Here is a 16,454-nt window from a genome sequence, read left to right on the forward strand (position 1 = left end):
TGGTGGGAGAGGCCAGGAGGGCCCTGGTATGGGACCCTGAGCCAGGCCTCAAGAAGAGGTGCTTCTGGGGACCCCTTAAGCCTCCTGCCGAGTGGAGCATGATGCTGGGACGGCCTGAGGGAACGGCTTCTTGGGGTAGGGGTGGGAGAGCAATTACTCTGCAGCAGCGAGGCAGGGTGGGCTTCTGTGAGACCATGGGGCCCACGAGCACTCCTCAGGGGAGATGTCATCCACTTCGAGCTGCTGCTTTGAAATAAGTCGATCTCCATTTTGATGGCACAGAAAGAAGAGACACCAGCGGGGCTCTGTGCCCCCAAGGGAGGGCCAGGTCTCGGGCCCTGGGCCTGGATGGGAGAAGCGGGACGACCCACCCCGGGAGGGACCCTTGTGTGGCCCACACACATCCCCTGGGCTACAGACCGCAGGGTGAATGCACCCCCCCCCCACGCACACATCACGCATACATGCACATGTGGCTGCACCCGCTCATCAGCCCAGCTTGGCCTGCAGCCTGTCCTCTGCCAGCCCCCGACTTCCCGGAGTCTAGCTCACAGGAGGCCCCCAGAGAGGGATGGCCACCTCGGGGTGCAGGGTGGCGGCCCTGGGGCCCCGCACAACCTCCGGGACCCGATGCTGGGACAGCTAGGGCCGAGCAGCCCCCTCTCTGAGCCACATTCCGCACCACAGACGGGAAACCATGATCAAGTGGACCCGAGTGCCCACCTGCCCCAGGCAACCACCTTGCGACCCTGTGACCCCTGCAGCCCTGGTGACCAGGGCTCCGGCGAGACCAGGGCGAGAGCTATTGCATCCTTAAGCCCTTTGGCCCTGGGGAAAGCAAAGCCTTTGGCTCGCCCCTGCCGACACCCCGTCGCCAGGCCTTGAGCCTGCAGCTGGTCCCCAGCTGGGTCCCTGTCCCTGAGGCTGCCTTTGTGTCTGCACAAGGGAGACTCAGTTCCTCCCCTGCTCCTTGACCCTGCATCCTGTATCCACGCGGGCACAGCCCCCTGGCGGGGCAGCAGACGGTGCCAGCTGCCCCAGAGACAGCGAGGCCACCTCCACGACCTCTGCCTCCTCCGGTGTCTGCGAGGGAAGCTGGAGGGCTGTCTACTGCAAGCTATTAAGCCAGCGAGTGACCCGCCATGGCTCCTGGACCCTCCAGCCTCCAGCCGAGCCTCCCCTCTGCTCAGGAGCCCACTGGCCCCCGCTCATTTGGCTGCTGCCCACAATCGCTATGATTGTGCAGGGCAACCGCTTCTCAGAGCCGGAGGCCTTGGAGCCAGTTCTCGCCTTCTCAGGCCCAGCCGGCGCTGTGCACACAGCAGGCAGTAAATAAGTATTTGCTTGGGCCCAGACCCAGAATCACCTCCATTCCCAGGACTGGGAAGGGACCTGGGGTCCAGGAACAGCTGGGTGAAGTGGGGCGCTCATCCCTGCTGAAGCTGGGGAGAAGTAGGCGGCATCCCTGAGGGTTCACATGCTTGGGGGCTCCAGGCGGGGTTTTTAACACACAGGGGTGAGAGAAGATTGAGACCAGGCAAGAGTGTGGCATGACGGCATTTAATCCAACTTCAAGTGAATTCAAGGAGCCAGCACGGACTCCCCCGAGACAAGGTGGGGCCCCCCCAGCAAGCATGGTTCAGGTGGGAAGCTGTGGGCCCAGGCTGCACGAGAGGGCCCAGGGAGGGTACAGTGTTGAAGCCACCGGGGGACACCTGCGGGTCACTCACACAGAAACAAGCCCCCATGCCCCCCAGCGCCTGCTGTGGCCCCCGCCAGAGCCCAGCCTGCCTTCCAAGATGTACGAATGGACCGTTTCCATCACCACCAGTGACAAACCGAAAACAAGCCGGAACCCACCGGAAGGTCTAATCTTTCAACTGCTTAAAATTCATCAGTGCAAAGTGAGGTAAAGAGCCCTGTGTCACCAGGCTGAGGCCGACACTCGCCTCACACAAGCCTGCGTCTCTTGGAGTCCCTCCCCACATCGCCCTCCTCTACGTCAGGCTCACAGCCCAGGGGGGACACCAGGTTCAGCAAGGGGTCCTCGGAGGCTCGGCCGAACAGCGCCAGCAGAAGGGCCACGCCAAAGCCAGTGGCTCGCTCGCCCTGCAGACAGAGAGAGGACGCTGGGCTCACGGCGCCTCAGCCCAACCTGCAGCCAGCTGGGCCTCCGCATCCGCGGGACTTCCCGGGTGTCCCAACCCCCCTTCTTAGGAAGGGCACCCTAGAGCACAAGCCAGGCTCGCGTCCTTGCCCAGGGTCAGTGATGGGGTTGGACAGTGGACATGGCCCGTGTGCTCTGGCCCCTCTGGCTGAGCACAAGCTGGCTGCGATAGAGCACGGTTCTCAGGGACAAGCACCGGAGTTCAGAGGGGACCACAGCTGCCCAGAGGCTGGGCCATGGACAGCGGGAGCCACACATGGTTCAACCGGCAGCTCTGAGCCACAGGGGCTCTGCACGGGCAAGGGGAGGGCCAGGCCGGTGGGAAGGACGGACAGGGACTAACAGGAGGGGAGGCCACCCGTCAGGCTGGCGCCGGAGGCACTCACAGCATGCACCGGCGCGGCGATGTCCAGGTGGACCCAGACCCCGGGCCAGTCGAAGCCGATGTGCGAAGCAATGAAGAGGCCAGCACAGGAACTGGGGCTGTTGTCACGGTCCTGCAGAGGCCAGGACGTGGAGTGACCGCCAGCTCCCCGCCATGGGATGCGGCACGGGATGGTACCCAGATACCCGTGGCTCCCGCCTGCCCTGTCCACCCTCCCCGTGTCCCTCATCCAGGGCCTCTGCCTGGAGCCAGGTGAGTGCAGGGACCCAGAGCAGAGGAGGCTGCTCCACCCGGGATAAGGGGCAGCCAAAGGGCTTGATGGGGCGACTGAGCAGGCACGGGAGAGCAACCTTCAGCGCGCGGCAGGAATGCAGGGAGCGGACCCGCTACCCCCCAGACGACCTCCTCTCGGACACGTATCTGTCCCCAGTCTGCATCACGGGGCCACGGCCACACTGCCGCCCCGTTATCCATGCCTCCCGGATACAAAGCTTCAACCTACCGCCACGGAGTTCTTCATGTCAGCCACGGCCGAAGTGAACTCGCTGAAGTGCAGCTCGGGGCAGTAGACCAGGGGGTGCACCAGGTCCCCACACTTGCGGCCGGCCTTCACACAGGCCGCTTCCCACTCAGCGCTGTTCGTGAGCACTGCTGCGTGGTACTTCCCCGTGGCGATGCCCTGGGCGACAGGCAGCGCGAGGGAGGCATCCGGAATGGTGAGGGCAGAAGAGAAATGCAAGAGATGAAAAGGAGGGTAATCGCTGATGGAAAAATAATCTGACAGAGAGACAGCGAGAACCAAATTCCAGAAAGGAAGCAACGCCAAGAGAACCGGGAACAACTAGTACATTCTGAGTCCCAGCTTCCTGCAACCACAGCTCCTCTCAGCTCCTCTGTAGAGGTCACGAAAATTTCATTGACCCTCACCCACCACAGGGTCCAGGGAGTTCGGCTCCCCAGTTCAGCTCCAGCACCTACCTGAGCCCCAGTCAGCGTGGCCATGTCCAGGATGATGTCAGCTCCCAGGTCTTTACAGGCGTAAGATACACCATCGGCCAGCACCAGCCTGCCCTCCGCATCTGTGTTGTTGATTTCTACAGTCCTAGGGCACAGCAGAGACCCCAGTTCAGGGATGTAATCCCTGGGGCGCTGACAGAGATTTCCTTTGGAACTAGGACAACCTCACTTGGAGACCCCTATCCCAGTAGCTCCCTGACTCCCAGCACACATCTGTCCTCCAGGAGGCAATGCAGGCAGCTTGCAGGGTGGGAACGAAGCGGCCACAGATCAAACAACAGGGGCGGCACGGTTAGAGGCGAGGGGAGAGACGGGGCAGGCTTACTTTCCTGAGTACAGCAGGTGGATGTCATCTGGCCTGGTGGCGTTGGGCCCCACTGCATTCTCTGCCAAGCAGAACACGGCATGCAGGTTGTCTTTGAAGCCCTGGAGGGAGAAGCAGGCAGAGGTCCCAGGTACAGACTGGAGGCCCGGGAAGGGCGAAGTCGAGCTCTCAGCCCCTCCACACCATGCTGGGCACAGTTCTGGCAGTTCCTAGGGCCAAGGGTCCCTAGGGGCCGGGTCCAGGATCCCCCGTGGGAGCCTGTGCAGGCCGTGAATGTATCCGGAGTGGGGCAGAGCTGGAGCATTTGGATCCCGGGCTCTGCCATCGCCCACTGCTCAAGCCAGGCCAGCCCTGCAGGCTCCACAGCCCCTGCCTCCCTTCCGCAGGGCTTGGCCAGAGCCACGGTCCCCGTTTGCACACATACACAAACAAACACACACAGGGCAGCAAGAGCGTGGCCTTGCGGAAATGGAGTGAGGTTCTCCTTTCCTGGTGCCACAAGGAAAGATACACAGTGCTCAGTGTCTGGCCCACGCAAGGGCGTGGAGGGCTTGCAGAGGCCCAGTGCAGAGGAAGGACCCGGGCGGGCCTTCAAGAAGGGCACATGACACGGGGCCAGGACATGTGGCGGAGAGCAACGCCTCATCACCTGCTTGATGGCGGCTCTGAAGGCCCCCAGGATGGCCGCAGCACCCCCGCAGTCTCGCTTCATGCCTGGCATGGTGGTCTGCAGCAGTACAAAGGAACAGGAGAGATGGTGAGTCACACAAAGTCCCCGCCCCAACCTGCATGTCACACCAGGCCCTGCCTCCCGCAGAGCAGCCCCAGGCCTCGAAGCCGTCTCCTGAGGCCACCTGGACACCCACAGAGTGTGCGCGGCTCTGGCAGGTCCAAGGGGGTGCGCTCCAGAAGCTACAAGTAGAGGCCAAGGACGGGCAGGAGGGACGGTAAGATCCCTTTACTTCAGCAGCGCTTGGGGGCTCTTAAGCAGTCACCGTGGTGATGGTGGGGAGACCCACGATGCCCAAGGATGCCAACCTCACTGTGGCCAGGCTGTCACGTAGACACGAGCACCCTGACCTCCAAAATGCGGCTGCTGTGCCAGCCTGGGGCCTCGCTATCCGCTGCTCTCCCAAACTGTGAGGAAGAAGGTGAGGGGCAGGCAGCCTCTGAGGCTCTCTTGGGGTCACCTGGCCAGCACTTTGTAGACCTCAGCCAGGCTCCCGGGGCGGTCAGAGCTCCGGTCCCTGCTAGGATGTGCAACCCCACAGGTGATCGTTTGCCAACGAGCCAACTTGCCCAGCTCCGCGCTCAGCACAGGCTCCTGCCGCACTGTGGGGAACGAGTGTGGGGGAGGGGAGGCTCTGGCTCTCTGCCTGGGCTGCGCCCTCTTCGTGCAGCCCAGCAGTCCGGCTCCCCACAGCGCAGCCCCGCCAGAGTGTGCACTGCTGAGAGCCGAACGCCTCCCCCTCGGAATCTCCATCTCCAGCCACGGCCGGGGGTGCAGCTGTCCAGCATCGGGCCCACTGGTCCTCTGGAGCCAGAGCCCTGCGCCGCACGCCCACCGTGGCCTTCTGACTTTGCAGCCCTTGCCGCATGCGCTGGGTCTCACGCTGCCTCCTGCTTCCTCCACCCCTGCTCAAAGTCCCCTCTAATCTAGCTGTGTGCCCCACACGCCCCTCTCTGCTCTATGCCGCTCCACCTTCTCCACAGCGCCCGTCGCCGTCAACCCTCTAGCAGAAAGGGGGCGGCCTCTGCCCTCTGGCACTCAGGTCACGTGGCCCGGCTGAGGCGAGCCATGGCCGCCAGCAGCTGTCACACGCAGGGCCACCCTCCTGTCGCACATTTACACGGCGTCTTCTAAGAACGACTGGAAAGTGTTCCACATTTCTACATTTTATAGGTTTCCAACTGGAATCAACAAGTTCATATTCTAAATTAAAGACAGGTCATCAGATATAAGGGTTTGTGCTTGGAATGTACCCAGTGATTTTTGAACCCTTATTGTATTACATGAGCCTTGGATTTTAGTGGAAAGTATTTTTAGATATAAACTGAGCTGTTTTTACAATTAAGTTGAGTGAAAATGATCCATCTAGCACTATGGAAAATAAGCCGTCTTTCTGACCTAATCGGCAAGAAAGCACAAGGTGGTTTTAAATGGAACCTCAGGGCTGGGATCAAACCATTTCAAAATGGCCGGCATGGAAAATGCCTCCTGATGTCCATCATGGAACCCCATGTGTCCTTGTCACAAGTGCCACCTCCTAATCACAGAAGAAAAATGCCAAGCTAACAAATACAGCTCAACTGATTGCGTAAAGTTGTCATGGTTTCTATTTGTCTAAGAGAAATGATGTTCCTAGTGGCGCTAGGATGTCCTCGGCCTTGTTCATCAGGTTGAACAGTGGACAGTGCAGAAGCCGTGGTGGGTGGGAGCCATGGAGCCCAGCACATGCCCATGGCCCCAAGGGAACTAGGAGTCACAGTGCTCATCTTCATACCCTGCAGAAATTCCCTTAACGAAGGGGCAAAGTTAATTTTTAAAGTGATCCTGAGTGTAAGCCATTGTCACTATTCTGGGTGACCGGATGCAGTGCTGCTGCCTCTCTCCGCTGGGGTGGATGGTCAGAGAGTGTTCAGGGATGGCCATTTAAGTGATGAGCACAACCACCTACTCATGGACACCCATGGACAACAGACAGGGGACAGTTTTTACTTAGGTGTCTGGCAGGTATTTTCTAGCAAATGAACCATGTTGAGCCCCCGCCATCCAGAAAACAGCTGACAGTGTTCATTACCACGGGTAACGTTTGAGCTTTGAGCATATATCAGAAGGCTGAAAAACTCACATGGGCCACTCCAACAGTCCTTCCACCCAAGGACTCATGGGAGTTGGACGGTGGCATCAGTGAATGTGAGCTCTTGATACTCTAGATTGAGACACGTCAAAAGTTCGGCCTTCTGTATAACTCTGTGGAGCAATATTCTCCAAAGTACTCGCGCGTGATAGTACAAAGCCACACATTTGAAGCTCAACAGACTAGAAAATTTTCCTGGAAAAGACAACAGAAGCTCCCCATCATCACCAACCTTTAAGAAAATACTACTTGTTGAGTTTGGGTGTAATAGCAAAGAATATCCAGTTATTTGAAAGAGGTACTGAAATACTTCTGTCCTTTCCAACTATAAAGAGCGAGGGGCTAGATTTCCTTGATGCATTTAAACTGAAACAACATACTGCAATTGACTACGTGCTCGGTGGAGGTAGACACAAGACCTCAGATACTGTGCCCGAAGCAGACACTGAGGAGACTGGGAGAAATGTACAACGCTACACTTCTCACTGTTCTCCATTCTGGAGAATAGAACTGTTTTCATAAAATTACGCTATGGATGTCAACGTGTAAGACATCTATCTCTATTATTTTAAAACGAATTATAAGTATTTTTGTACTTTGCAGTATTAAATTCCACTCTAATAAACAGCAAGAGATATCACCTTTATGAGCAAACTTCTTTGGAATACATACTTTTCCGGAGTATAACTGGGTCCCGAGTGATGTCTGGGACCTCCTAGTCCAGGCTGATCCTGATTTGCCTTTGAGATCTTTGCAAATAGAGCTGCGAATGTTCTTGCAAAACTGAGTTTTGCTGGAAGCAGGCAGCTGGGAGGACGCTGCCGCCCTGAGTTTCACGCCTGCAGGCCAGTCTGACCTCAGGGGTAGCCCAGGCCCACTGTCTCATTTTTGGAGAGTGACCTGGAGCCATGAAAGGCACCGTGAGCTCTGGCATCGCCTCCAACTACCCCCAGACCATCGTCTCCCTGGAGCTGCATGCCTGAGGACACACAAAGGGACACTTGGTGCCAGGGCTTCTCCTGAGAGGGCAGCGTTAGAGCCAGAGGCAGAAGGACGGATCCCTGGGGAGGCTGCTTCTTGCTCTGCCCTTCAACAAGCCAACACCAAGAATAAGAATCAATTAATTTGAATCAATTTCCTGAAGTCAAATTGTGGAAGACAAGACCCAAACACAAATACTGATGTCACAGCCCAGGGGAAAAGCGCCCACGCTCCACTAGCCAGGATGTAGTGTAGCTGACCTGTGGCAGCAGCGGGGACCGAGGTGGGCAGTCGTACAGGTGCAGGCAAGGGGTGCATAGAGACCGTCCAGAAGTCTGCAGCTGCTGCTTGTCACCATGCGCAGGCAACTCCATATAATGTCAGCGATCTTCCTCCTCTCCCCCCAAAAACTGTTCTTCAAGTTTAAACAATTGCCGTGGCTACTGTCACATTTTAATCTTATGAATAAAAGATTCATGTTCATCTATCTTTATGCTTTATCCTTTAAGCCACGCCATGTGGCTGAGAGTACCAGCCAGCTACAGAGCTGGTCATGGCACACAGACTCAGCAGGCCGCATCCCCGCAGGAATGGTTCCACGGGCAGGAGCATTGGGGTGCTCCGCCAAGCTGGGCCCCCCAGTGCTGTGATGCTATAGCCTCCTGCGCTCAAGCACAGTGACAGGGCTAGGGAAGGCTCAGATGCACAGCGCCTCCTATTCTGCCCTTCCGCATGGACCCTTCAGGGTGGGGTTTAAGATCTTTTTGATCCACAGACATCTGAACTTGAGGCTGGATCCCAGAGAACAGAACACTTGTCATTTCTATGGCTTCTTTTTTTATGTGATTTTTTTCCTTTTTTTTTGGTATAGGGAATCGAACTCAGGACCTCGTGCTTGCTGGGCATTTCTGCAGCTTCTGGAGTGAAGGTATTTGGGAACCCCTGCCATGGTCCTCTGGAACATCCCAGTGTCAAACAGTGCTGTTAGCTCCACAGTACGGGAAACAGCCTGACAACCCTGCCTGCTGTGTGCTGAACATAAACGTAGGAAGACGATTAATTTCCTGAAGTCAAATTTGTGGAAGACAAGACTCAAATACAAATATTGATGTCATAGTCCATTATAACAGACCAAGTTATTTTTCCTATTTTAAAAATCCATTAATATTTAAAGAGTTAATGCATTGCTGTTTTCTTGTAGTAGATTTAAAAAATTTTTTTTTCTACTGGCATGATAATATGTATGGAATTCAATAAAAGAGAATGTTTGCTATTGGGATTATTTTAAAGCCTTTATTAGTTTCATTTTGTGATTAGTCCTGAGACTAATTTTGTTGTTTATACGGGGAGATGGTTTGAGAAAATGATATCCACTCTGCCCACATAGCTGACACCGAGCGCGGCAGCCGGCGGGTTAGCTCAGTGTCGGGGTGGTATGCGGTGGTGGGCAGCTTGCGGCAAACAGGAGGATGCAGGCTGTGCCCCCAGCACTCTGCACACTCAGCCCTGGCAGAATGCCACTTGGTATGAAAGCAGAACCAGTATTTCCAAGTGTTCCAAGCTCACAAAGGCCTGAAATCCAGTCTTCTATGAGAATTCTTCCTGCTTTTTTTTTTCTTTCTTTCTTTCTTTTTTTTTTTTTTTTGTTGTTGTTTTTGAGACCTGGTATTGACATGTAGCCCAGGCTGGCCTTGAACTCATGGCAATCCTCCTGCCTCAGCCTCCTGAGTGCTAGGATTCGGGCCTACTTCTTGTTTTTAAATGGTGGTAACTAATTCAAATTTTAAAAACATCATTTGACCAATAGGACACCTCTGTGAGCCCTACTGGCTGCTGCCAGCTCGCCAATGCCTGCTGTGACTGCGCCTACCTCATCCCCAGCCTCCCAAGCTCTCTCTCCCGCTAACGCTCTGCTTCCAGGCCTCCCGGGGCACATGCTTCCTAGTTCACGCTTTCCTCCACCTTCCCCGGGGCAGTGGCTACTCACACAGGTGTGAGACACGAGCACAACCAGCTGCGCGGCAGGGCGCAGGCAGCAGACTCGGCTATGGCCAGGACGCTGCTCTGCTCCATTGAAAAGCCACTGCACGTGGGCCTACTGGGCCTCTGCCAGGAGCGTCTGCAGGTGCCTTGCTCCCTCGTGCCGCTGTGGGGGGTCACTGGTCTCCAGGGGCCTCGTTCAGGCCACCACCCAGAACACCCTTCACGGAAACCCAAGAACATGCCCTTGCCACGATCCTTTAACTGCGCCTCCCTGGGCTCTGTGCTCCTTCCTTCTCGTCATTTCTAAGGCTTCTTAAAGGTCCCCATCCATATTTTTTCACTCCCAACTTCTCCTTAAACTGTGAGCGTGAAATGCAAGGATCCCTCCACAAGACTGCTCCTTTTCAAACCAGAAACAGGCCCTGTGGCCACTTTCTCCAAATCAGCCCAAATCGGCGCTTAGAGAAACCCACCTTACCTCCCTCCTAGCCCTGAGGGGAATGCAGGAGCCCGGCCGGATGCCCCCAGGCCCACGCCTCACCTTCCCTTTGATGCTGAGGCCCCCGGTGTCATAGACGATGCCCTTGCCCACCCACGCGATGGTCTGCGTGGCGCCGTCGGGGGTGTGGCTGAGGACGGCCAGAGCAGGGGGGTGCAGGGCAGCCTTGCCGACACCGTAGATCCCTGGGGGCAAGGAGAGTGTGGTGAGATGCAGGTCGGGCTGGCAGAGACCCCGCCGTCTCCTGGAGAGCTGTGCCCCGTCCTGAGCTCCCCGCCCCCTCCCGCTCCTCCCGCCCCCGGCCGGTGTGGGACTGGGAACGCAAGTCGGTTCCAGCGTCTGGGACTGCGAAGGACCCTGTGCACGATATTGCAAGGCAAGAGAACTCACTGAGGGAAAAAAGACTGTACCCTTTCCAGAAGGAAAAGCACAGGGTTGCAGAATGAGATGACTTTTGGACGATGCTTCGAGGTCGCCCGGGGCCACACACATCCCCCTCCCTGAGCCGGCCCCACGCTCGGCCAGCACCACCCTCTGCCGTCTGCTCCCACGGCCTCTGCTCCACCGCCTCGCTCTGCTTCACGGGCTTCATTTCCCAAAACACCACTGCCTGTGGAAGGGCAGAGGTTGGGCTTCCAGGTCCCTCAATCACTGAGCTGAGTAGCAACAGCAACCAGACAAGCTCTAATTAAATAGCTATCCCATGAACTCCTGTTCACCCTGCAGGACCCACTGTAAATGTCACCTCCTCTGAGAAACATCCCCATATAAGGAGCTTCTGTGTCTTCAGTAGGCACTGCTAAGATGGCCCCCAGGGTTCCCTCAGGGCTATTCATGTCTTTGCTGTCCTCTCTAGCTCAGAGTGGCCAGGTTTTAGTGTCTCATCGCTGACCACCAGCACAGCAGAAGCAGTGGGCCACCTCTTGTAAAGATGGGAGCTCCCACCCTGCCTCTTCCTCTGCCTCACTCTCCTAGAGATGCCAGGTGCCATGCTGGGAGCGCCCTAGACGGGTCCACAGTGCCAGGAGCCACGTCTCCATCCAGCAGCCTCCAGCGCTGAGACTGCCCGAAGCCTGAGGTCTGGCCTCCTGGCAGCACAGGGCTGGCTACGGGGGGAAAAAACTCTTGGACGGCCACAGAGCCAGCTACCCACAGCTGCAGAGGGGAGACACCCCGAGCCACAGAGGAGCCCCCCTACCCCACAGAGGTCGGGAAGGGAACGTGCGGCCTGCTGCTGCCAGTCATCCTGGGGTCATCTGCTTCACAGCGTAGATAACTGTGCCTGTGAGCACCTCCTAGGCAGCCTGGAAGTGCCTCCAGGTGGCCCAGCCACAGGTGTTTCTCTTTCCTTGTAGCTGTAGGCAGTGGAGGAGCACGATCCCATGCCATCGGGGAAGCTGACACTGGAGCCCAGACACACAAGGAGAGGCAGCTTGTGCCATATGAACGCCTTGGGAAAAGGATTCCGGATGGAGCGAGCCACCCGTGCAAAGCTCTGACATGGATGTGAACCTGTGTATTCGAGGAACAGAAAGGCCCTGCTGAGCTGGCCCGGAGGGGGTGTGCAGGCTGTGAGGAGGCTGCAGCAGGGGAAGGGCTTGGGTCTAGCTGCTTCCAGAATACGCCTCAGAACCTGGACAGCTGCCGCGCTCTCCTCCAGGGATAGTTAGCTTCCCAGGCTCTGGCCTCGGGCTGAGACAAGGGCTAATTTCTTTCAGGTCACAGGGAGGATGGAGTTTGGGACAATGTACCACATGACCAGCCAGACCCTTGCCACTGAAGTGCCCCTGGGTACTCCCTGAGGCCAAAACCCGTGGGGGGGGGCAGCATCCACCCACCTCCAAATCCTCTTGTCTTCAGCTCCTCATCCCGGATGATGGTTGGGGCAATTCCCAGCTCTTTTCCAACCTTGTTAATCTCCTGGACACGTTCATGGAAAAAACAACACGAAGACATGTGAAGATGGCTTGACCCAAGGCGAGGCCAGGACTCGGGGCCAGAGATGAACCATCGCCTATGCAGGGAGAGAGCAACCAGCCTCGGAAGCCAGCGGCCCTGACCCTTGCGATTAAACCCAGGAGAGAAGGCTCTCCCAGCAAGCTCCCCAGCTTCCTGCAGCTCGTGGCTGCAAGCCTACTGCGGGGCCTTAGCACGGGCCCTTCCTCCTAACACCCTCTGCTGAGGCTGCTGGCTGCTGGAGCTGGGTGGACAGCAGAACTGCATGGCTCGTGGGTGGGGTCAGAGAACAAGGACAGCCCCCAGGTCTCCTCGGCCTCTGTTTGGGGCTTGCGACCCCCGACCCCAGCCCAGCTTCTCCCTTCGAGGAAGGCTGATGCCACTCCAGCCCAGCGGCAGAGGCCTTAAAATAGGGCCACACACCTCAAGGAAGATGTCTGTGTTCATCTCATTGCAGGGCGTGTCCACAATGCGGGCTGCCAGCCGCACACCTTCCGTGGCATTTGCTAAGCACTGGGAAAAAGCAAAAGGTGATTACTGGGGTCCTGGGCCTGGCAGGAGGTGGATGTCCCCAGGAATCCAGTGGCATCGGAGGGACGTACCCCACATCTCCCTGGGAGGCTGCAGAGCTGAGGCATCCAGGAGGGAGAAGCGAGACCCACACTGGTGCCCCCTCCCCAGCAGCCACCCTAAGGAAGAAAGTTCCATGTGGCCCCACCCCGCAGCCCACCGCCCTGCCGTCATACAGGGTCCTTTCGAAGTCCCCATCCTGTTCCTCCCCTCCTCCGGCCTCTGCAGACTGCACCCTCCTCCACGGGTCAGGACCTCGGCACCTACGCTCAAGACCTTCTCCAATGCCGTCTTTCCAGGGGCTCCTGCATGCTCTCCCGGGGCCCTGGCCAGCTGCTTTCCCACATGTCTCACAGCTCCTACAGAACACCCAGGGCTGGCTGCCTTTGTTTTCTTTGTCACTGGGCAGCACACTCTGGGCCGGGGCGTGGAAAGGAAGAGCAGGCTCTGCCTCAGGGAGCGTATGTGTCTTCTCGGCACCCTCAGGGAGTGGGAAGCTAAGAAGGTGGACCACACGGCCTCGAGTGTGGAGTTGAAACCCCAGTGCTCAGGAAAGCTGCTTGGAAACACGAACGCGAGCACAGATGGCACTGAGCAGGCAGCGGTGGTCCTGCTCTTGCTTCGGCCAACCAGGAGGCCTTGGCCTGCCTGCTCTTCTCTGCCGGTACAGCCTTGTTCTCAGCCGATTCCCAGGACACCCCGCCTCACCTCAGTCTGCACCGCCCACCCCCGGGTCTCAGAAGCTCCGGGCAGCTGGCTGCGTCAGCGCCTCTGAGCCGGCCGGAAGGAGACACTATTAAGAGAAAAACAGCAAGGGCCCGCAGGTGCACGCGGTGACAATGAATTCGTCATCGCCTCCCAAAGGCCCACCGTGTCAGGGAGGGCAGGCACAGGGTCAGTTCGCCCGCCTGGCTGCCGCCCCCGCCCTGTCTGATTGCTGCAAAAGCCACTGTCTGTCCTAAGTAATTAAACCCCAATGCCTCAAAGGTAGAGACCTGGGACCTGACAGCTCAGACATGAGATGTGTGTGTGTGTGTGTGTGTGTGTGTGTGTTCCTGCCACCTGGCAGCTCTCCTCCTGTTGGAGAAGCGTGTCGGGGCCACAGGACTGGCTTTGAGGGAAGCAGGTGTGACCTGCTAACCCTAGCGAGCTCACAGCACTGGCACAAAGCAAGGAGTGGGGGCAAAGAGGGCCTCGGGTTCGTCATCCCGGGGGAGGTCATTCATTCATTCTGTCCACATTTATGTGAGGACCCAGGCACCACGCTAGAATCTGAGAATAAAGACATCTGAGGGACTCAAGGCTAGCAGAGAATGACCACCCATCCACCCACCATCAAAGCTGCAGAAGAGGAGCGCGGGGGCGGACGGACCTACAACACTGGGGGTGCAGGCAGGGACTGAGAAGGAAGCCCTGGCAGGGAAAAGGAGAAGGCCACACGGGTGTCAGACCTTGAACAAGCTTGACAGGCTGGGGGACAACAGGAACCATGAGGCTGCGTGGGGGTGGTGTGGGGAGACGGCAAAGGGACATGGTCAGGAGTGGATGAGGAGAGTGGACGGCGAGGGGACCCGAGGGTGGTGCTCAGGCTTCCAGGCTGGGTTCTGGTGCGCAGTGGGCCCAGAGCTCAGAAGGAACTCCCCCAGATGGGGTGGGGGTGCTCATCCGGTCCCACGGCAGGACGGGCCCAGAAGTGGCTGACGCCGGCCTCACTGGAGGAGACAGTAAGGTCAGAGAGGCTGTGAAGAGACCGCACAGGTTCCAGAAGCAGCCATGCTTCGAGGAAGGCTGATGCCACTCCAGCGCAGCGGCAGAGGCCTTAAAAGCAACACTGACAAGGAGGCCCAGGCTAGCTTTTGGTGGGAGGAAGTGACGAATCAAGATAAGCAAAGCAATCAGACAGTGTTTAGAAGTTGGATGATGAAGAAAAAAGGAGAATTCACTCAAGATGGCAGAGACAGAAACAAGTTCCTCCTTCCTAAGGAAGGAATCCGGCTGGGCAATGATTTTGTACCAGTGCTTTGAGCTCACTGGGGTGGGCAGAGAAGACAGCAGACCAGCAGGGTGGTCACCAAGTCCTCAGGTGGGGGACTCGCCTGGGGCTCAGGTTGAAGGCAAGCCCTGAAGCAAGAAGAGCGACCACCTGGTCTGGCTGCTAGAGCAGGTGGAGGTGGTGGGCAAGGCCACAGGAGGGGGCTTGGGGACAGCTGTGTGGGAAGGCAGCCCAGCATCAGGCCCATACCCCGACCCAGAGGTTAGAGGCCACTTCCAGGCTTGCTGCCTGCAAAGCATTATTCTTAGGATCAAGTGAACTAACATATGTAAAAGCGCTCCCCTTAAGGAGTCAATACACACAGGCAAAGGATTATTGGTATTAAAACACGAAGGTGCCTGGCTAGACACTCCGGCAACACTGGCATAACAGAATAGAGCCCTGGAAACAAGGACTGCCCCACGGGAGAGGGGCTGCTGCCCTCTCGGGGCTCCCTGGAACTACGGCCACCCTCCCATTCCCCACTACGGAAGGGAAGAGCTCTTGGGGAACCTGGGACACCGTCTGCACCTCCAGACACCCACTTGCAATGTGGACACCTCCACTGGCCCGTTGTCCTGTCCCACCAGGAAAAACTCCACTGTGACAGTCCTCTTCTCCGAGCGACGGGAAGCCCCTGAGCGGTGGGTGAAGAGCGGGAAGGCCCGGGCCAGGGCGCAGGCGGATGCGAAGATGTCCGACTGCTCGCAGACCATCTGCAGCACAAGGAGGGGAGCAGGGCAGGGGCTGAGGGCCACAGGGTGTGCCCAGGAGCTGCCCGGCAGTGGCTCCACCTGACCTCGACTCCCGGGGAATACAACCCGCAGGAGGGGCCCCCATAGAAGCCACGATCCCATCCCCCCTGCCTTCCCTGGGATGGGTGCTTGAAGCATGTCCTGCTACGAGAGAAACAAGTTGGCCACCAGATGTTGTCAGGTCTCAGTGGACAGGAGCACAAGGCCTGGAGGCTCAGACATGAGCCTTGGCCTCAGGAAATCTAGGCCACAGTCTCCGGCTGGCCACCAAGCGTGATCTGGGGTAGACGACTTGTGTCTGGACCTGCTGCCCCGTCTACGGGACCGGGATTATGATGTGTGAGGCCCTCTGTGTCACTGGCTCAGTTGTGGGTGGAAGGCCGAGCTCCCTGGACCCACTCCCAGGCCCGCTCTCCAGACACACTCACCAGGATGCAGCGCTGGGATCCGGGGGGCAAGCAGGTCCGCACCAGCCGGGTGATGAAGTGGGCAGCCGAGGGGCTGTTGTGCCGGCTCACCCTGGAGGGCAAGGCCGCCACGGTGGCGTAGTTCAGGTAGAGGGGACAGCTGTCCGTGGGGTTGGGATTGAGCGTGGCCAGAGCAGCCTGCCAGAGCTAGATCAGAAGGGAGACAAGAGACAGTGGACTTCACACGGGGCCGCGTGCCAGGAGCCCGCCCTGCGGGCCACGCCTGCAATTCCCGGGCACCCCATCGGGCCACTGGGCGCTTGTGTCTCTGCCTGGCACCCTGCCACACTCGTGGAATTAGGCCTAGCGGCCAGAGGGCCGGGCTGGGACCCCTTTGCTTCGAACACTTGGCCCCCCCGCGCCGCCTGGGGCTTGGCCTGTTTCCACTGGCGCGGGGTCAGGGGCCGGGCGCCACGCGGAAGGGCAGGTGGCGGCTGCCACCCGGCCGCGGGCGCA

The 16,454-nt window shown here is 58.1% G+C and overlaps 1 protein-coding gene across 1 annotated transcript; it reads right to left on the reverse strand.

Annotated features, from left to right (window-relative positions):
- Window positions 1-1,544: 1,544 nt before the first annotated feature.
- Npepl1 (aminopeptidase-like 1) lies at window positions 1,545-16,145 on the reverse strand (the record flags this gene model as incomplete). The annotated part of the gene is given in 11 exon segments (XM_013518247.1): window positions 1,545-2,109; window positions 2,554-2,664; window positions 3,055-3,231; window positions 3,531-3,654; window positions 3,895-3,995; window positions 4,544-4,621; window positions 10,261-10,403; window positions 12,057-12,138; window positions 12,598-12,687; window positions 15,322-15,492; window positions 15,960-16,145. Coding segments are annotated over 11 exon segments (1,422 nt in total), but the record flags the coding sequence as incomplete, so codon positions are not given.
- Window positions 16,146-16,454: the final 309 nt, after the last annotated feature.

The sequence above is a fragment of the Chinchilla lanigera genome, unplaced genomic scaffold (genome assembly GCF_000276665.1).
Source record: "Chinchilla lanigera isolate Chin_1 unplaced genomic scaffold, ChiLan1.0 scaffold00044, whole genome shotgun sequence".
Lineage (NCBI taxonomy): Eukaryota > Metazoa > Chordata > Mammalia > Rodentia > Chinchillidae > Chinchilla > Chinchilla lanigera.